Genomic DNA, 22464 nt, shown 5'->3' on the forward strand with positions numbered 1-22464 from the left:
GAAAAATGAAACAAGTCACACTAAAATAAGATTTTATCGTTTTCTTTTAATGGGGCCATTGTGTTTTTCATTAATTGTGCATGCAAAAGGATTGGTCTATACTGTAGTACTTCTTTTCAAAAAGATAGGTGGGGAGGATCACTTTAGATAAGGCTTACATAACATTCTTTATTCACAATTTACCTCTGTCAGCAAAATGTAAAAAACCAGCTCTCTGATCCTTAAAAAGGTATCCATGAAACTTCATAGTAATGTTGTTTCTCTTTGAGGCCATAGTGGTGCAATAGGTGTATTGTTCCCAGTTAGGACTGGGCCTTAGTTACAACCGATGCAGAAGCAGAACAAAAGAGGAAATGTTCTTTGCTCTTCGCTTCCCAAGTACCTCTACAATTACTAATTTCCATGTCCCACAGTGTAACATGGATCGTGTCAGACTTGCCCGCACTGCTATAGAGCTCTAGCACATGGTGGTGCTCCCTCTTGTGAGATACCTTTCCACGATTTCTAATGGAAGTAGCATGCAGCATTCGGTCATGCCACTGCTTTCTTGTACAGCAGAATCACCACATGTGTTAGAGCCCTGCAGGGGTTAAGGCAGGTCTGGCACTGCCCCTGTATGCTGCAGGGCATGTTAGTCACTGGCTTTTGGGTGCTGCAGTTTACCTGCAAGCGAGCATGCTTAAGATTGCTGGTTCAATCTACTTTTGACCCAAGTTATAAATTTGAATTTAAACCTCAGCCAGTGTCATTTTTCTGATTGCCCTTGTTACCATATTTTATGTTCAGATTGGCATTACTTTGTGTCTGCCTGCATTTACCTGAGCTGGAAAGAGATGGAGGTAGTATTTTGATGTTGCCTCTAGTCAAGCAGGTTTAGAAGATTTTTGAAATAATAGAAAACCTGTTGGACCTGTTGTTCAATGCTTGCACACTCCTCACACTCCAGACCTGTACACATTCAGTCCACGTTCAGCTCTAATAAGAGGCTGATGTTTTCTAATTTTTCAAAAATCTTCCAAACCTGTTTGACCAGAAGCAACACCAGAATGAAGAAAATGTGTGTAGCAATGCCTGTCTCAAATCACTTTCAACCTCTGATTGTTTCTAGTCCTGAATTGCTAAATTAGAGTATTGTTTTGGCCCTGCTACTGTCTTTTGCTTGAATATGCAAGTGATTTTTGTTGTTGCTTCAAGCACCCATTTTCTATTTCTGTACCCACGGCACATAAAAACAATTCTAGAAACCTACCATGGTTGTAGAGAGATGAATGAGGGGCCAAATTCAAGCACAGAGGATATGGAGTTGCTGAAAGATAGAAATTCTACAGTTTCCCACACAAATCACAAAAACAACATCAAGAAGACTCCAGTAGGGGCTGCAGTCCTTGAGACCTCCTGGCTGAGCTGCATTATACCACTGGCTTAGCTTCTGTAGCATTAAGTGTCTGCAAAGGCTTGAGGCAGAGAAGACTGTAAGCTGTTGATGGGACCATGTGCTGTTGATAGGGATGCAACCTGTGGTTCAATGGTAGAGTGCATACTTTGCATGCAGAATGTCCCAGATCCAGTATGACATGTCTAGTTATTGCTGGGAAAGAACCTTACCTAGAGTCCTGGAGATCTGCTACTGCCAGTCAGTGTTGAAAATATGGACCTAGATGGACCAGTGCTCTGACTCAGTATATGTTAGTTTGATACGTTCGTATGATCATAAGGGATTCAGGAAAGACAGAAGGTGGCGTATCAAAGTTGTGATCAGGTCTTAAGTCCCATCTGAAATGGGTCAGTAGCAAGGTTGGTTCATCATAGAAGTCATAGAACCAGTGCAAAAATATTGCTAGCAATTTCATAAGCTGGTCCAGCAAGCTACAGAATGTTGTTCTCTTTTTCCCAGCTTTCCACATGTGCACATTTCCTTGTCCTATTCCACTGTTCTTAGCCATGGTTAAACAGTACATCAGCACTGATATTAAGCATGTTAATGCTAAGGAGGATTCCCTCTTAAGCAGGATTTGAAATTCTGTTTTGAAACTTTAGTAAATTGTAAGAGGGAATTAGTACAGAAGAGGGGGTTAACTGCGAGGAAAGGAGCTCATAGCCCACACCATGATTAAAATGTTTTTAAGAACATTTATGTACCACTTTTCATCAAATACCTTTTCTGAGTGGTTAACAGAGCAAAAGAGAGAGAGAGAAAATGATCCCCTAAGCAAAGGGCTCAGTCACAGTCTTAAAACAGACATGAAAAAGACACCAGGAAACAGCCACTGGGAGAGAAGCTGTGCTGGAATTCAGAGGGACAGTTGCTCTTTCTCTACTAAATTTGAAGAAGCTGACAAGGTGCCTCTTGCCCAGATAGCAGGGGTATGCTTGGGGAAATAGCCAGCATTATGCCTCTAACAGATATATAAACAGGTTAATCATGGGCAGCATAATAGCTGGTTAGCATCAGTGTTCCCTCTAACAGGAATTCCCAGATGTTGTTGACTACAACTCCCATAATGCCCAGCCAAAGGCATTGCAGCCAGAAATGCTGAGAGTTGTACTGAACAACATCTGGGAATCCCTGTTAGAGGGAACGCTGGTTAGCTTATGCCTAAGATGCTGTTTGGTTGCTTTCTATTTCACTTGAGGTCATTTGATTGCTTCCTTGAGATCGTTGTCCACAAACTGCTAATGAGGAAGCAGTGACCAACTTGGGACCTTGACATTACAGAACCTGGGAAAATAGTTTGATCTCAAATCCATGCTTTGGATGGTTGCTTTATAGTTGTATGGTGACTCTCAGAATTGAGATTGTTGATCCTCTACAGAACATTAAGTGTTCTTTGTATATGTCAATATATATGTGTGACTGATCTTTCAATTGATCAGAAACCAGATTTCTGAGGAGGCTTTTGAAGATTGTTTTGTTCACTTTCCTTTTGAAATGTGCCAGGAAGTTATAGAATACCAGGCAGTGATACAGCTGCAGTGCGACTCATGAGACCTGTATGGCCAGCTTCACACAATCTCTGGAGAGTCGGTAAAAAGTCTGAGATAGGAAACTAGAGGTGCCTCGGGAACGAGCACTCCTGTTGGGCATGTTGTTTGAATGCACAGATGCTCCTGGTTACTGACTGCTTGAAATTCTCTGCCTAACTTGACACCTAGAGATGAAGTTGTATGGAGGTTCTTGGTAGAATCTTCAGTGGAAGTCAGTAACCGGACGTGTCAACTGGTTCACACAACAGGCCCAACAGGAGTGCATGTTCCCTAGGCACCTCTGGTTCCCTCTCTTGAACTTTTTTTTTACAAACTTGCCAGCAATCATGTGAAGCCAGCCTGTGAATTGTAGCACTTGCCAAAGAGGCTACCTTGTAGGCCAGGATGGAGAAAAGAAGAACTGTCAAAAAGCAAGGTGGCCATTATCAAATTTTTGTTTCCTGAAGAGCAAAGTTTCCTAAAGAGCAAAATATTATCTGATGGACAACATTTCAGCAATCTGTCAAACAAGTTTGCAAGGTGGAAGAGAAGTTTTCTAACATGGTTCTCCATAATAGAGGAACAAATGGCCTCTGATATAAATAGTGGATTGTATCCTCCATTTTGCTTTTGCATGAAAAGGCAGCACTTCAGTTCACGCAAGGGATGCAATTGCTGCACTCCATCCTCCAGCCCTTGGGAGGGATACTTTGGGGAGGTGGGCAAGGAAGTTGCTTTGCAAGAGCTTCCTTCCACATATTCTCCTATACACAGTGTTCACTATTATTGTTTGATGTGTTAGGAAAGTAAGAATCCAAGAAATCACTTTAAATTAAAACGTGATTTAATAAGGCATTAAACTGCCATAACAGATAAGATTTCTTTTTTTTTGTTCATTACCCTACTCAAATATTATTTTTTGTTCCAGTCTTAGCCTCCTTTGCTTTTAGAGCCCCTGGTGGCGTAGTGGTAAAACTGCTGCCCTGTAACCAGAAGGTTGCAAGTTCGATCCTGACCAGGGGCTCAAGGTTGACTCAGCCTTCCATCCTTCCGAGGTCGGTAAAATGAGTACCCAGAATGTTGGGGGCAATATGCTAAATCATTGTAAACCGCTTAGAGAGCTCCGGCTATAGAGCGGTATATAAATATAAGTGCTATTGCTATTTATTTTATTCAAAGCAATGTATTCCAAATAAGTTTGTGTAGGATTTCAGCCTTTATGTAACATTGTAAAAATTTGTATCTTTCATAACTGAGATTAGGAGCTAGGAATGTTCCTTCATAATACTGTCTTGAATTTTGTGCTTTTTATTTGCAGTTAGAAAATGATGAAAGGATATTAGATTACTTTACAGAAATTTTGTTAACGTAAATCATATTTTTTTAATTGTGTTGTTTTTACAGTCCAGCAAAACCAAAGAATATTGAATTAAATCTTAAAGCTTCCCAAACCCTGGAAGATGCAGAAAATGAGCAAAATTCCATGGACAAAACTGTCAAAATTAACTTCAGTATTGCCAATAAAATTTCTATGTTTGAAAACAAGCAAAGCACTCAAAATCAATCTGCTGACGTCTCTTCTTCAAAAAAGGGTTCTATATCAAATACATTTGTTGGTAGAGCAAAGTTGAAATTTGGGAAACAGACCATTGAAAGTGAACAGACTAACAGAATAACAAATAAATCAAACAGTCGGCAGAAGCCATTGCAAAATGGCACAAAAATTAAAGAAGCCTCTTCTTCAAATATAAAGATGAAGTCTGAAGGAGGAGTCCAGGCAGGCATTTCAGCCAATGAGGAATTTGGAAAAGCCGCTAGATCTCGGCTTAATCAAAATGGTAACATAGAAGACAACCAAGTGAGTGTTCCTGTGTCTAAAAAAATTGATGCAGACTTAGCTGAGGACAATTTGCTGCCTAAAACTGCATCTTTACCACAGAATGAAGAAATTGAAACCTCTCAAAATGACATTAACAGGAGTATAAATGCCAGATCAACATATCCTGAAAGTGTGGAGGAACTTTCCTTGAACACAGAGATCTATCCCCCAAGTAAAGATGATAACTGTCTCTTGCAATCTGATCTAGTGCCCAGAGAATCAGATTTGGAGCACAGTACAGCTTCTCGGTTTGAAATTGAAGACAAAAATGCAAATACTGTTTTTGAAAACATACAGATGTTTGAGCAACATATGAGTGAGCAGCAAAATCCAAGCAATGGTTCTAATGTTCTTAAAGCTGGCCATGATAACATTTGTGATTCCCCTTCAGACATGGACAAGTTTACTGAAACACTTAAAAATCTAGACAGCTCTGTTTGTATACCTCAGAAAAAGAAAAGACCCAAAGTTCCAAAGACTCCTGCCCCTCACTTTGCTATGCCTCCAATTCATGAAGACAATTTAGAGAAAATATTGGACCCCAAAATATTTACACTTGGGTTGGGAATAAAGAGAGACAAACCCCAAGATCTAGCCCCATCATTACAGCTCAGATTGCAAAGCCTAGAAACAGATGCTAGAGTCAGACCCAAGCGTGCCTCCGCTGAAAATAGCATCCTTCTCCAATCACTGAAAGCATCCAACAGAGGTGATTCTATACTCCAGGAAATGAGTGGGAAAGAGAGCAAAGATAATACAGATGGTGATGTGAAGAGATCTCGACTTGAGAATAGTGCCATCTTCTCAAGCCTGCTATTACCTGCAACCAAAGAAAAGGTGTTTACACCTTCTGTCACATCTGTAAACACTATCACAACATCTTTTGCATCTCAGAAGAGTCCTGATTCCTTAGAAGTACCTCCTCTAAGATTTGGTATAGCTCAGAAATCAGAGGTAATAGAATATACAGCTGCATAAAATTAGTGAACTATATACATGTTGAACTTTCTCATACCAGTAAGCAGTATTTGATATTTCTATTGTGCAATTCAGTCTCTTTCAGGTTTCATGGCTCCAAACTATATGGAAAAATATTTGCAAACTGATGATGCAAAAAAAGAACGAAGTTTACAGTTGCCAAACTTTGGAAACTCTGACACCAGTTTTTCAAGCTGGCTGAAGTCTGGCCAATATGAACCAAATGTCTCCCTTGGTTTCTTAGATACAGAGGTGGGTTTAATGCAGCTTATCTAATTTTAGAAGTTTGGGCTGGATCCAAAGGCTGCCTTTGTCTAGGGGAAGTGTTATGCGGAAGGTGTCCTTCCATCAGAGGAAGACTTCTGTTGGAGAATGCTCCTTCTGTTGAAGGATGGAAATCGTTGGATCCAACCCTTTATCCCTATGCTTTTGCATATTTGGCATGTTGAATTGATTGTACATCTGTCTGCTATTTCACCCTTTTTTTCTTTAATGAAATGCATACATTTTGAAGTTGGACTAAGAGTGACTAGAGGTGGAAATATCAGCTTGGGTTTCCAGCGGAAATAGTTGTGTTTTATTGTTCGCCAAAAACAACAAAAAACAAAGTTGCCAGACATAACTACTTCCTTTCTAAATCATTTGATGATTATTTTTTCTGATTACGTATTACTATCCCAGAATAGACTTCTGAAAAATTATTTGTTTCTCCTTTCTCATTCTTTTTTTCCCCATTAAGGAAAGTGAAGTCTTATCTGCTCTGTTTCCTGTGTGCTTTCCTATGCATCTAAATGATTTTCTCGCTCACTCATGTTTAGCAAGACCAAGCTTTACACCACAATTAACATAGCAGTGAATGGAATGGAATGGAATGAGGGCGGCAGCAATGATGAACAACCCTTAAAAAGCAAGGCATAGCCATATTGATCATTTAATGAACAAATGAGCCTTGTGGTCTTGTACAATAAACTTCCTCAAGCAACAAAATTGTAACTTTATTTCATGCCTTCTAGCATTTAATTTTGTGGTAGTGTAGAATTCTTGACTTAATCAGTGTGTAATTGCACTCAAAATGCTCTTTCCTGTTAGGAAGACTGTTGGGACATGGACACACTGCCTTCACAAATCCTCTATCCCACATGGTGCAGTGGGCAATATGAGTTATCTACAGGGGTGGACTGCAGCCGTCTATCAGACTGCCAAGCCTTTATTGACTAAAGGTGTCGTTCTGCAGGCACTCCTGCTTAGCAAGCCCCTGTTCATTTTAATGTTGCTTGCAGAAATAAAATGATTGATGAGTTGCACTTTAAGCATGTTGAGTATACATTTCAGAGCTGTAGCCCAGTTGCATAAGGCTTTTCATGGGCACCTTCAAAGAATAGTAGCAAACTGGTAAGATTATAAAATATTCTGGGGCGGTTGAATGCTGTTTAATAGTCTTAAATAGGACCTTTGTAATAATATACATTATAATACAAAATATGATAGTGAAATTATGATGATATAGTTACATTAATCATAACACACAAAATAATAGAGCAATTAAAAATATTTTTATGGATATAACTTTTACAGTGAAATACACTGAATGCCTATTTCATAATTTAAAATATGTCTGGAATTTATTAAGAATTCTTTATCCCACCTGCTGATTAGTTTCTTGTGGTTTCTGCTTTAACAGGTGTTTTCGGGGAACAACCAAAATAAAATTAATCCTAGACCTGGGAAGGTAAGAAAAGCCTTTTCCTTAATGGATACTTGCTTTTTTTCTTCTAATAGCCTATTCTTGTTCGATTAAAACAAGTTTGTTTGGTTTTTAATATAGCTCATGATATGCAGTAAATCAGATCCTTCTGAGAACACTGTTGAAGTTTTTCATGATGAGTTGGATTGTACTTCTTGGATCCTGCCACCTGTGATCTTAGTTAAAGTCATCCGAGGATGGTAAGGCTGGAGTCTGTCTTCTCCTTGGCTTGCCCTAGATCCCTGGCTTGAATCCAGTCACATGGCTGCATACTGTCATTCTGCTTAACCATGCTTTGCTTCAGTATATATGTCTTCAGTTTGGCCCTATGCCTATTTGTTAGTCTAGCTGTGCTTAAACTAGTTTACTTGTATTTGTTGTAAGGCATGTTTTAAACTGTTCCAGCAAGTATAATTCTTGTTCTGATGCATGTAGAACCTTTATTATTAACTGCTCAGGTGTTCCAGTTTTCCTACTTTGATGTTCTAAAGACTGTTCTTGCCACCTTAAATAACTTCTAGCTTTATTCTACATTGTCTGTCAAATGATGATTGGTTTTTGGCTTTGAAAAGGACAACAGGAAAACTAGATTAATATTGCTGAATGCTAGGCATTTTTTGAAAGCATTTACTGAAGCACAGATTGAAAACTTCAAACAATTTACATTGCTGAATTGCCAAGTGATATGATGTTTCACTTGGCAGAATTCCTGCAACTACCAGAGTCCTGCTGAATCCAAACATATACAGGCTAAATCTGATAAAGATTAGATATGTAATGGAATCATAAGAGCTTTCTAGTTAAAGCAAGAGCTTGGTTTCAGTGCAGAAAGACATTTATTTCATAATTGTTTAGCCTTCTTTCTTAATTCTGGGGACAACTGACCCAGAGAAGTGGGGTGTGTGTGTGTGTGTGGATAAACCTTTGATTTCAGTCTTCTGCAACTCCATTTTTCAACTTCAGTGAGGTCATTCACTCTCTGATGTTTCATGGCACCATCCCTTTGTAAACAAATTTTAAATTGTAGTGTATACTCTGACAGTGCTGAGATGCTTTTAATCCCATCTGCATAAATGAGAAACTGAAATTAACATACACCTGTTAGTTTTATTTTTGTGTGTATCATTATTTGCTGCTGTTTTGCTGTCAAGGGAAAGTAATAATGAAAAGTTGAATTTTTCTTTGCATTCCACCCGGGTGGTTGTTTCTGTGATTTATCTTGAGTACACCAGGTTGTAAATTACACTCTTTGTTTGAGTGGGTTAAAAAGTAGTCCTTACAAATTGCAGGCATATAGGACAAATGAAATGAAAATTAATACACCTGTTTCCATGCACAATTTGTACCTGGTTCAGTCTTGTCTTCATTTTAGATCTTGGCTTGTTAACTAACGGTGGTTTTTGCAAATCAGTTTCCTGGTTCATACAAAATGGGAAACTAGTTTGTAACAAACCAGATGCCAAATTGCTTTCTCTGCATGTGAAGAGAAGTGGGAAGTCCATGAACTCAAGGCTTGTGGGGCTCATGTAATACATCTGAACCAGGCCTATATCTACAGTTGTTTAACCCTCCGTTCATTTATAAAATCTCTGTCATCATTCCACAAGCCACAAGTGTGTACAACAGTTAAAATGAAAACATCACAAAAATGTAAAAATAATGGCTGACATCCTGACTACATTACTCAGCAGAAGTCCCTTTTTGAAATTAATAAGACAAGTTAAGACTAACTTGACTTTTTAATTTCTAATTACTCTTTTGAGTAATTTAGATAAGATGTCAGCCATTATTTTTATATCTTTTAATTGAGCATTCTGTAAAACTGTTCATGATTCATTTTGGCTTGCTTGCTGTTGAAAATGGGGGAATAACAGCATGTTGTTTAGCATCTTATATTCATCAGTCAGTCTGGAATTTCAGCCTGCATGTTTGAGTTTGCTTTTTTCCATGACAGGTTGCTTCATCTGCCTTGTTTAGCCATCTCAACCCATGTGAAACTAGCCAAACCAGAATGAATGTTGTGCTGTTCAGATGCTTAATTGCAAGTAGTTAGCTATGCTTTGCATTTATTATAACATTGTAGGGCACACATCTTCCCCATCTCACGTGCTGATCCTTCACATACAGTTATCCAGTGACCTACATCTTCCCCTGCCTGCCCCAGTTTGTTTTTTGTTGTTGTTTTTGTTTTTAGCAGAAGTAGCCTCCACAATGGGTTCCTGAGGAGGCTACTGGACAACTTCATGTGGGGCATGGGAAAGTCAGGCATTACTGGGAGCGAGCAGGTATGGTGCCGTGTTCCAGACACAGCAGCAGCATACCCAACTGAAGCCAATGGGGCAATAGACTGGAGATTTTAACAGGACAATTCTGAGGATCCTTTCTGTACATGTAAAACTGTCGGGTGGGGGTAGGGGTGGGGAGGTGGGATCTGGCTGTAAGGAAGGAGAAGATTCATGCCAAAATTTATTGTAAATTAAAGTAATTTAAAGATAATTAGACTGTATTTTACACAGGATCCAAGATCCAATATTATTTCACTAATTAAGCTCTTCTTTTCTTGTTCTTTCTAGCTCTTACTTTGTCTTAGAATCCTTCTCCCTGCTGTTTAATTTCTTCCAGTGTTAATCCTTTGTGCTTCCTTCCCCTGCTCAGCCTTCAATTGTTCTTTTTTTTTTTTTTTACTACCTGCCTCTATTAGCTGTCTGGGTTTTGAAAGCGCATTGCACCTTCACTCCTTCGACCTGTCATTTGGATTTGATTGAAGTTCTGTACTTTCAGCACCTGATATCTGATCTGATCTGACTTCTGGTATTATGGATCTCTGTTTCCTGATTTCAAGCTTTGCAACATTTTTGTTCTGTTCTGACTCTGATCTTTTGAGACTGACATCACCCTCCCCCATTGCATCCTGGTTAGAACTTATCCTTTAATGACTTTTGCCTCAGGTGAGGTATGTTCAATCTTCTGTATCAGAAAAATTGAGACATTGGCTATACTGTCCCTTGTTCTTTTTATCTTCTCAGTCAGCTAGTTCTAGTTGAGACTGTTCATACAACCAAAAACTGGATTGGGCAAGTGTTCTACCCAGGTTTGGGAACTGTGCATGCTCCCAATTTTTGGTTGTCTGGGAGCAAACAACTAGGCAGGAAGAGGGAGAAGCGATTGTGTGAAATCAAGGGAGGAGGAAAAGCTATTTAGGACCGCGCTGTCCTATGCAGCTTTCATACCCAGCATTTGACCAAGGTAGGGGGGAAAGCTGTCCTACTCAGCTTTTCTTCCTACCTTGAGTCCACACAGTCACTTCTCCCTCCTCCTGCCTAGTTGTTTGCTCCCATACAACCAAAAAAGGGAGTGCACACAGCTCCCAAATCTGGGTAGGAGACTTGTCTTTCTCTGTGTTTGGTTGTGTGAATGATCTTATTAAGGAGCATTGTTTGTCACAATGTTGATGCATAATGTTTGTGTGCTACAGTGAACAGTTTGTGTGCTACAGTGAACAGTATTTTGGCTGACAACCTCAGGGGGTTGTCGTGTTAATCTGGTCCAGCAGAAACAACAAAGAGTCTTGTGCCCCCTTAAAGACTAACAGGTTTAATCTTTACTCTCAAATCCTCCTCTCGTCCTTCCCTTGACCATTGACAGTGATCAAATACTACCCACCTTGTTGAATAGGCCCGAACCCTTAATTTTATCTTTGACTCCATTCTCTCCTTTTATTTCTGAAACTCAGTCTGTAACATATTCAGTCTGAATATGAATATTCGTATTCTCATATTCAGTCTTTATTATATTGCAAGATATATTATGAGGCTATTCTCACAATGAGGGAAAACTGGGCTAAAGGAGCCAAGCCCGTTTTTCCCCCATCGTGAGAACCGCCAGGCTCGTGGGTAAGCCTAGTAGTTCTCTGGAGGCTAGCCCACCAAAGAAGCCCTCACCTTAAATGGGGTTAGTGGAGTGAGCACTCCGCTAACCCTGTTTTCCCGATTGTGAGATGCCGTGGTGTGGCTCCGTGCCATGGCGACTCGTGAGGAAACACTTACTGGGAAGCTAAAGCAAGCCTCCTGGTCTCAGGAGTCTTCCCAGGATGCCCCATGCACTCGCCCACTCTCCCCGCAGAGCTTAGTAAGGCTCTCCACACTGCTCGTGTGGAGATCTTCAATATATTCCCCTTTATTATATGGTCCTTCCACTGTGCTCCCTCAGCTAAACTCTAGTTCATGCCCTGGTCATCTCTCATTGCAACATCCTCATTGCTGGTCTTCCATTGGCTCACCTTGGTACCCTCACCTCCATCCAGCACTCTCTTACCACAATAATTCACCTCTCTCATTGCTGTAACATCACCCTTCCTCATTAAATCCCTTCACTGGCTTCCTGTCTACTTCTGGAACCAGGGCAAGCTTCTGTTCCTTGTTTTCAAATCCCTCCATGGTTTTGCCCTTCCATACATCTCAGATCTTCTATCCTGTTCTGCTTTCATCTTTCACCTTTGGTCTTCCAGCTCCACCACTCTCAACCATCCAAAGGTCTCCTGCTCCCTCCTTTCTGCCCCTTATACTTGTAATTGTCTCCAGGAACACCTCTATGATGCCTCCTCTCTTGCTTCCTTCAAATATTTTCTCAAAACCCATTTTGTTTGTGCAACCTTTGACAACCTCCCCCCCCATCAGTGTTCCCTCTAAGGTGTATGCATGTGTGCACCCTCACAAGTTTTTTTTATGTCCATTCAGTTAATTTTTGATCCCACTCAAATTGAATTAGGAAAGCCCCATTCTGAATGCACATGCACACACACTGCCTTGATACTGCCACCCAGAACACTGCCCTCTAGTTTCCATTTCTGCCTGTAATGAAGCTCATGTACACATAAGTGCAACATTTGCATATTCTTATCTCCTAGTCATCATCTAGTCTGTGAGCACCTTGAGTAGGGACCTGCCATCCCACTATTTGTTAAATGCCCATGCTATATAATAAACAACAACAATAATAAAAGTTACCATAAGACACTGACATGCTAGATGTGAGTATGCATGTTGTTCTTTCCCCATAGTGTGTTGTTTCAAATCTATATCATATTAAGGGATACATACACTCATGACTGTTTCATGTGTTCAGCCTTACATAGCAGCATAATGTTTCACCATTATTGTACTAGTTTTCGAAGAGACACCTGTTTTCTTGTTCGTTCTTTCATTGGGTGTCAGTAATACAATTTCCTTCTGTGTTAAGAGTATTTGGTTATTATTAACCAAATTATTAAGACATTGTGATCCAGTACCTTCGTTCTAATAAGGGCAGGAAGGATTAATTGTTGTTCTACATAAGCTTCAAAGTAAAATGACTCTTGTGGTATAATTGTATCTGGGAGTTTCACAATGTATAAGGTACGCTGAAGTTTGTCTGTGTAACTGCAGTCTAGAAATGCTCCACAGTTTATAACATAGTGTCATTCCATTAGTGCAGAGCAAGGGAGCAGTGCCAGTTATTATAGCTGTATGAAAATTGAGAGGAAATGGACTACTACTTTTTATGTAGTTATCGCACATAAACACACACATTTCCGTAGAAATTGCAGATTGTATCTTCCTTCATGGGTCAAAAGTGACAATAAGAGATGCAAAAAAAGAATTTGAGGAGCATATGGCTAAAAACATTGAGGTGTAAATAATAAATACAAAATTTAAATACATCAGAAATAAGGAAGTCAGTGGGGTAGCTAGACCATTAGATGTTAAAGGAGTGAAAGGCAATACTCAATACTTATGGCAGAGAATGTGAATCAATCATTTGTATGTGTCTTCACTACAGATCTAGGGCATATTCCTGTGCCTGAAATGAACGACTCAGGGGGAAAGTCTGAAGAACCTAGTCCAATAGAGTGACAAAAGATTATATTCTAGGGTGTATTTTAAAAAAAAGAGAGACGTAACAAATTACTTTTTTGAGTCTTGTATAATCCACCTTGGAATTCTTAAAGAACTTGAATGTGAAACTGCTGGTATTCTAGCAAAAATATGCAACTTTCCCTAAAATTGGTGTCTGTGTCAAAGGATGGTCAGGTAGCCAGTGTGACACTGGTTTTTAAAAGAGTCTGCAGGAGATCCAGAAAATCATGGGTCATTAGCTTTATGACTGTTCCAGTTAAATTGCTGAAAATAATCATTAAAGATAGGAGATTAAGCCTTGTTGAGGGAGAATCAGCAAGGGTTCTACAAAGGTAAGACCTGCCGCACGAACCTTTTTAAAAATAAGACAGGCATGTAGATAGAGATAGTTCAGTTGACATTCTATACTTTAATGGGGGGGGGTTAAATTGAATTTCTCACCAAAAACTCTTCAGTAAATTTAGCAGTTGTGGGATATGAGGACAGTCTCCAAGGATCTCTTTTAGTACCAGTGCTCTTCATATATGATCTAGATTTAGGAGCAACTTAGCTGAGAATATGAAAGTATGCTGGGATTTCCTGAGCCTTAGATTTATTTACTACAGAACATAGATTCAAGCAAAATATTTATAATTTATGTCATAAAGAAACTTAGATTAAGCTTTAATTTAGCCTCTGATTGCTATCTATTGTATTCCTGAGAAAGCATTCATTATATTTATTTTTTCATTTTGTGGGTAGTGTTAAATGAAATTATTGAAGCATAAAGAAACTTGTGTGTAAGCTAACTAGCATTTAAAAAGCATGATTTAATGTTTCTGTTTGTGCATTACTTTATAGTTGGATTCTATATGAGAAACCGCACTTTGAAGGTCCTTCTATTCCTCTGGAGGAAGGAGAATTAGAACTCACAAACCTTTGGGGAGAAGAACCTTCTGACAACCAAGATGAGTGCAGACCTCCTGAGCCTGCAGTAATTGGTTCAATCAGGCATGTAGTTAAGGCAAGTAAGGACTTAATCAAACTGTAATTTAGTGCAGCTTGAACTTGGATGACTGTTGGTTGACAGGGCTTGCAACCACCACTGGCGGCACTTAACTCTGCTACTCTTATTAGAATTCTGCTGAATTAGAAATGAATCTTGTGTCTATGTAATAGTGGACTAAACTGTACATGGTATGGAATTTGGTGTGGGACGGGGCTCTTTCCCACAGCATTGGTAATTATTTGTCATTACAAATCACCTTTTCCTGCTATGCATATGGTACAGCAGTGGTGTCAGGACTGTTTTTTATAGCACGGTTGTGCATGAAACTGGTATGCCCAGTTTGGTTAGAGTCCAAATCGGACTCGAATGGAACCTGGCATGAAAGGCAGTATATACATGCCATAAATAAAACATGATTAAAAGGAGAACGTACTGGAAGTCTGGTATGATGCATACTTGTAGATGCTATGAAAAGAAAGGTCCTTGTGACAATATAAATTTTATAAGTTCTGAGAAGTGATTTCTATATGTATGGCAAGACAAAGTCACAAACCTTTTAGCTACATTCGAACTCTACAGCTATAATTTAGAGGGGTGCAAGTGTGTGTGTGTGTGTGTTTACCATATTTCCCCCATATTGTTTTAATGAACTATAGTCATTAAAATGCATACTGAATTGTGTCATTGACGACATAGCTGAGTAAGTGTGTTTGTGTGTGTGTGTGTGTGTGTGTGTGCGCGCTCTCACACACACACACATCTTTGCATGTATAGGTTCCCAATTTGGGTCCCTGCCATCAAAGTTTCTAGGAGGCAGCTCTTAATTACAGTTGAGAATGCTAAGCCCAACAGACCATATGTCTGGCTCAGTATAAGCTTCTTTGGTTACTCTGACCAGTGTTACTTTCATAATTTTTAATTTTTCAATTTTGCCAGGATTATAGAATTTGCCAAATTGACCTGTTTACAGAACCAGAAGGGTTAGGTGCGGTAAATCAATATTTTGATGACATTGAAGAAATACGAATAATTGGTAAATCACAGAAGACTTGTTCTATCCAAGTGCATTGGGGCATGTAAGTATATGGATATGTACACATTTTTTTAAAAAATTAGCGTCAAATGCTCAAATTCCGAAATAGATACTTACACGAGTCTTTACCTTTTTAAAAATTCAGCCAGTGAATGGTGATCTTTTAAAATATGATTCATTTATAAATTCATGCTGTGCAAGCCTGTGCATGTTTAGTTCATTACTGTGCATGAACTGTGCCATTGAGTTCAATGGGATTTACTCCCAAATAAGTATTTGTAATATTGCAGCCTTCATGTATCAAATATAATATAAAATGTCATATACTAATACTTTGTAAATGCCATTTAACATTTGGCACCCATTGCCTGTCACCTTGCCTGGTGACAGCCTGCCTGTCACCTTGATAATTCTTATTAAGAGGATACATTTCTTTTATTCAATCAGGGAGGTGGGCTTTGAAATGATTTTGCACTGATTTTTGTAGGGAAACATCAAATTGTACTTAGTTGAGTGCAGTGGGGCTCCAAATAAATCTTAAGTCTTCTGGCATTGAAATGGCCTGTTAAGTAGTATTCTTATAGTACATTTCTGTCTTGGAGGCACCAACTAAGTGTAACTCAGTGATAAACTGCCAAGATGCTCCTCAGAATGGGTGAGAGTTCCAGAAAAGGTTATGTCTGAAGGGGGGAGAATTAAAACTAAAATTGTGTAGGACTAGAGAGGAAACATCATTATAACGAAAATGAACTAATGTTAAAAAAAATTTAAAGCACTTGCCCTGGGTATATGCATAGCATAATTATTAACACCTTTTTATCAGTTACCAGTTTTTGTGTGGACAGGGAGTGTTGAGCAGAACTATTGAACTAATCAAATGGACCCTGCACCCCTTGAAAGCAGGGCAAGATAAAATTGTACTAAATCAGATCAACCTGAAGTTTGCATAGGAACAAACTGAGATTAGATTTTGCTTGTTTATAAACAGTATTCCACTGTACATCAGGGTTCTACAAATAGTTGCTCTTCCCAGTGCAACATTGTTCAGGTTTATCCGCGGTTTTGTGTATCTGGAGACAGTCTTAGAGACCTAGTTTCCTTACCCGCGGTATTAAAAATAGGCAATGTTCGCCTATTTGTGAGTTTGAGTGGCCAGAACTGACTTCAGATGACATTTCTGGCCACCATTTTACAGTGCAGACACACTTTGTGATTCTTCAAAAAAAAAAAAAATCTCCACAAATTTTTGTTGAAAAATCAGAGGGATTGGGGGTAGGGGGGGGCATTGTTGGAGACATAGAGGCAAGGTACAGTACATATTTTTTCTCTATTTCTGCCCCCCCCCCGACCGCTGGTTTAGCCGTGTGTGTGTGTGTAGGGACCTAGACCCTGGATTCCCATGGGGTAAGTTTTCTTCATTCACAGTTTCCATATTCATGCCTATAGGCAAGAATGGAAACCCCACAAATAATGAAGGCCACCTGTATTTACAATGTTAGCTGTTGCAGTGAGCTGTGGCAAAACAGAGATAGGTTTCATTATTCTGTCTCTTGCGCCCATGAAAATGGGTCATGGTGTGGTTGCATATCCTAAGCATGAGGAACATGCTCAAGCTGGGTGTGGGTGTGGATGAAGCTGCAGACATGCCTAGGCAGGTACTCGCATCATAACAGCAGCCCTTGTAGAGTAATTTGGCACTGGTAAAAGTATTGGCTCTTCTTTTCTATTTTAAAAAACAAATTTATTAGATGGAATGTAGTAATAATTATTATAAATATGACACTTTTCCTAACAGTCTAGAGTGCTTCGTGTACATCTCAGTCCATTACATTACAACCATCCTTGAAGATGGGCCAGTATTATAGCCATCTTGCATTGAATATGGGGTGGGAGAGAGACTCGCCAAAGGCCACACAATCATTATTTATTTATTTAGCATATTTTTATAGTGCCTACAACCTGTGCCTCTAGGCGGTTTACAATTAAAATTTTAGTAAAACAGGTAAACAAATGAATAAATATTCAATAATTGTTAATTATTGTCTCTGAGCCTCAGGAGAAAGATCTGCACCTTCCTCTGCCTGTGCATGAGTTGGAAGATTCTATTGCTTATTGAAGTTAGAAACAAACCAAGATGTTTGACTTGTGATGTCTGAACTGACAGATTTTGGTTTATTCTAACATGTGCTTGTAATAAACCTAGGTCTGAAGCCCACTCCTAACCATGGGTTCAGATTGTGGTTTGTTTCAAGAACTTAGGTTAGAATAAACCAAGATTGGTTGGTTTGGATCTCATGATTGATAATGATTTGTTTCTAACCATAATAAGAAATAGATTTTTTTTCAACTTGGGTAGGAGAAGGGGACTGCATGCTCATGAGGCTAGGAAACGTTGCATGGAACCAAAACTTGACATCTGAACTTAACCAATGTGTGTTGTCAATAATAGTGGCATACAATGTTATTAGTCTATCATTATGTCTGGATCACACACAACCATTTTATTAAACATTCTTCATAAGTTACTTAGATAATAGTGTCTTTGAGTAATGATGAAATTTGTACTGTAAAAGTGACTGATACAGTTGAAAAGGCACAGTGGAATGATATCTGTAACACAGATTTTTATTATTTGAAGTCAAAAGGGAAGAACGTAGCTGAGATTAGGGATGTGCAGAACCGGTTCGATCGTGAACTGGACTGCTGCGAACTGGGCCGGTTCAAGCGGTTCGAATGGGAACCACTTCAGACTAGTTCAAGCTATTCATTGAACTGACCGACCCAGTCGATTGGTTCGATTGAACCAGTTTGCATACCTGTGGTTTGGTTCAAATTCAGTCCATGCACATCCCTAGCTGAGATCTTGGTTCAGAATATGCACAAAACAACATTAAAAAATAATGTCACACAACCGCTTTAAAGATGCTGCTATGAAACAGTTTTAATAGAATCGAATGATCTCTTATTTCTCAGAGTCAGAATGAAGGCCACTGCAAACAATTGACACACTGTGCTAGAAGATTTAGTGTTTAGACTGGCCTACTGTGTATCCTTTAGTTGCCTACCATGTTTACACACAGGTAGTTCAGATAATAAATTCCTGTTTTATCACAGCTACGGCTTTTTTGAAGCACAGTATAATCATAATGTCATTCTTGTTCAATTATTTGTAACACGTACATCCTGCTTTTCCTTTGGGAAACTCAGAGCAGCTTTCTTGGGGCTCTATGGCTGTTTCCCACCAGTTACTGATCAGCTTGAGGCCTACCTAGCTATAACAGAATTATATATCCTCAGACAAATCTCTGGACTCTTTTGAATTAGAAGGGACTCCTCTTTAAATTTCTTTATGTTTTCCATTTGTAGGTGGCTGATTTATGAAGAACCTGGTTTCCAGGGAATCCCTCTAATGCTGGAGCCTGGGATATATCCTAATCTATCCTTTTGGGAAAAGAAAGAAGCATATATTAGGTCTATGAGGCCCTTGAAAATGGTAAAATTGCAAGAATTATAGGATAGCCTTAAATATTTTTCAGCATACGTTTTAATAAACTTTATTTTCAGCTTTTTCTATTAAATGTAATTTTAATTTTTAATTGTCTTTAATGTCTTCAGTGACATTTTAGCTCCACTGAACTAAAAAGGAATATTTTGATTTCATTGAACAGATTCTTGACTTAAACCCTTGTACTAAAGAAAATATTTGGAAGAGTTGCTTTTGAATCAAGCTATTAAGTTGCTTAATGAAACCAATGCTAAATAAAAACAATCTTTTAAATAAACTCTCCCCCCCCCTTGATTTTTACAGGGTGGACGCAAAGTTGAGTGTCCTGAAAGCCCAAAGGTAAAAATTCTAATATATGGTTATATATGGTAATATATATTGGAAACATGATAGGGTACCCTCGATTTATGTTAAAACTGGAGTCATGGGCACTGCTAACCATTTTTCAATGAGCATCAACCATTATACTGACTAACATACAGGCTAATGCTCTGCTGGTACTTTGAGGAAGGAGTGATTGTCACCATTTTTATTCTTCCCCTTAAAGCCAACTGCACCTCCCAAAAATATCTCCCTGAGGGTTGTATGACATTCGTTGTTAGTCTGACTGTCAGCCAATGTTTGTTGCTATTTTATTTATTTATTTTATCTATATCCCACCAAATATATCTCCATAGAATCCTCTAAATTGATTAAGGTACCTTATACCGAGTCAGGCTATTGGTCCAGCTCAGTATTGTCTACACCAGAACTACTCAACTTTGTCCTTCCTGCTGATGTGGGCCTACAACTCCCATAATTCTTGACTATTGGCCACTGTGGCTGGGGATTATGGGAGTTGTAATCCAAAAAGAACAGGAGGGCTGAAGTTGGCAGCAGCTCTCCAGGGATTAAGGCAGGAGTCTTTGCTAGCCCTACCTGGAGATGCCAGGGAGTGAACCCAGGACCTTCTGCATTCAAGCAGTTGCTCTACCACTAAGCTATGGCCCCATTCCCTAAGGGAAAACCCTTTATAGCAGACAGTGCTCACATATAGTCACCCATCCAAATATAAACCAAGCAAACACTGCTTAGCAAAGTGGACAATTCAAGCTTGCTACTGCCAGATCAGCTCCCCACTCTTTTAGTAAAATATTTTTACCTTAGCCTTTAGCTAATAAAGTATATATCACACAATACACTACAAAATGACATTCTTATGTTTAAAAACATATCACAAATTTATAGTGACAGAATAACAATAAAAATACTTGAGACCACAGTAAGTTTATAGTCATAGGCATTCTATTGCCCCTGAAAGCTGTCTGAAATAATATTTTTGCTTGATGTCTGATGTTAAGTAATTGAAATCATCAATCAATTGAGGAGTGGCCACTGAGAAGGCTCTGCTTTGTGGGGCAGTGTTATTGGTAGAAAACATGTAGGTTCTGATTAAATGTTATGAGAAAGCAAAATTCCTAGAGAAGTGCCGGTTGGTATGTGTGCTTCACTATATAAATATACATATAAAATGAAGCAAAATTTTGCATTCAAGTTGTCACTGCATTTTAAACTGTGTGGCACGTTATTCTGTTTCTAGATTATATATTCAGACTCTAGGTGACCTAAACAGGGATCCCCAGATGTTGGTGGAATACAGCTCATCATCAACAGCTACAATAGCCTGACATCTGGGGACCTAAGGCTGGGAAACCCTGACCTAAAGAAATAATGATGAGCTGGAAAGTATTTTGTTCAGTCTCACCTAAGTGATGAACTCACTGTTTGCACAGATTGCTGCTGTCTCTCAGCATCCACCCCACTCTGCCCAATAAGGGGATGACAGTATGCTGACTTACCTTAAAGGACTGGTGAGATCATATATGTGCATATTTAGAAAAACTAGTATATAAATATTGGCTGACTGTGCAGCCTTAAGAAGGCAGACCAAGAGTTCCTTCCTCACAAGGAGCAACTAACGTTGTACAGGGCTTACTTTGCATATGAAGCGGGGAGGGGAGTGATTTTTGCTTGTATTCTCTCCCTGCTGCACAAGCCTGTTTCACACTGAGGAATACATCCGTGAGGGCTGTGTAGTCCTCACCAACATATTCCTAGACACAAAAAGGGCTTTTGGGGGGAAGGAGAGAGAAGCAAAAAATCAGTTTTCCCTCCCCCTCAATTTTCCCAGCAAAACAAACTTCATGTGCATTTAATAAAGTTGCTCCTTGCAAGGACCAAGCTGTTACTCTGCTCTTCTTATGGCTGCACAGCATGTTAGCCGTTAAACATTACTTCCTATTATCTATGCTTTACTAAGGTTAGGAATAATGAGATAACGTATGTACATGCTTAGGAAAACCAGTATATATAAATATTATTTATTAATACCTGCATTTTGCTAAAGGTAATTGTTTATGAAAAGCCATTCTTTGATGGGAATCACATAGAACTTGATTCAGAATTAGTAGCTCTAGCTGAGGAAGAAGATAAAAAAGAAGAATCGGCAGAGCTGGAAACAAGGCCACTCGCATCCATAGGATCCATAAAAGTGACGGGAGGAGTGTAAGTATAAGGAACAACATGAACATTCTGATTGAGATCCAAATACTGTGTTGGTTACAAGACTTAATTTTAATCGGGAAGCTGACTACAGAGGCCATTTACACAGCATGTACATATGCCATGGAGAATTGTAATTAGTCCAGAGTCCCTGCAGTATATAAACATAGTCCAAAGGAAAAATGCATTATTGCTTTTTCAGTTTACAGGGAACACAGTGGCTACATACAGTTCCTGCCATAATTTCCATAATTGTGTGAAGCAGCCCTAATACTTGTGTGATATAAACCTTTATGGTGAAGAATTGTTCATGTCTCCATGAATTAACTCATGGAGATTGTGGTAACATTGTATGTCAAGCCTTTTAAAATATTGTGAGTATATTTTAAGTAAATAAAAATATCACATTGTGGATAATGCTTTTTGTAAAACTTACTTATTCCATGTTACTTGCCTTTGCAAGATGTGACAATTAGAAACTGCCTATAGTTTATTAGGTGATGATTTAGTTCACATAGTTCGTTCCCATCTGTATTGGTTAAAAAGCCTGGGTACAATTCAGCTATGTTAAGCATTTTAAAATCATGTATTTCAGTAGGTGAGTTAAACACATACTTCAGTCTCTCGCATTGATTTGTCCCTTATTTCATTTGCAGTATCATGACATTTTTTAAAAATAAGCTTTTAGTTTTTATTTTTGCCATTATCACATTTAAGATCACAGGTTATATTCAAGTTTTTAACCAGCCGTGAATGTTTTTTTGTTTTGTTTTTGTTTTGCTTACCACTTGCAGTTGGATTGCTTATGAGAAGCCAGGCTTTGCAGGGCACCAGTATTTGCTGGAAGAAGGAGAGTACCAGGAATGGATGGATTGGGGAGGTTATGATGAGCAGGTGCAGTCACTGCAACCTGTCCTAGGGGTAAGCCCAAAACTGTG

At 38.9% G+C, this 22464-nt stretch overlaps 1 protein-coding gene across 3 annotated transcripts in view; it reads left to right on the top strand.

Annotated features, from left to right (window-relative positions):
* The window catches only part of CRYBG1 (crystallin beta-gamma domain containing 1), a 158756-nt gene that overhangs the window by 99040 nt on the left and 37252 nt on the right, over positions 1-22464 (top strand). For all 3 annotated transcript variants that reach the window (XM_053288391.1, XM_053288323.1, XM_053288468.1), the window contains 10 exons: positions 4369-5797; positions 5897-6073; positions 7503-7550; positions 7647-7765; positions 14300-14462; positions 15384-15523; positions 18847-18973; positions 19289-19324; positions 21372-21529; positions 22321-22447. In XM_053288391.1, coding sequence (XP_053144366.1) covers positions 4369-5797; positions 5897-6073; positions 7503-7550; positions 7647-7765; positions 14300-14462; positions 15384-15523; positions 18847-18973; positions 19289-19324; positions 21372-21529; positions 22321-22447 — 2524 coding nt within the window. The remainder of the gene's footprint in view (positions 1-4368; positions 5798-5896; positions 6074-7502; positions 7551-7646; positions 7766-14299; positions 14463-15383; positions 15524-18846; positions 18974-19288; positions 19325-21371; positions 21530-22320; positions 22448-22464) is intronic.

The sequence above is a fragment of the Hemicordylus capensis genome, chromosome 1 (genome assembly GCF_027244095.1).
Source record: "Hemicordylus capensis ecotype Gifberg chromosome 1, rHemCap1.1.pri, whole genome shotgun sequence".
NCBI classification, from domain to species: domain Eukaryota; kingdom Metazoa; phylum Chordata; class Lepidosauria; order Squamata; family Cordylidae; genus Hemicordylus; species Hemicordylus capensis.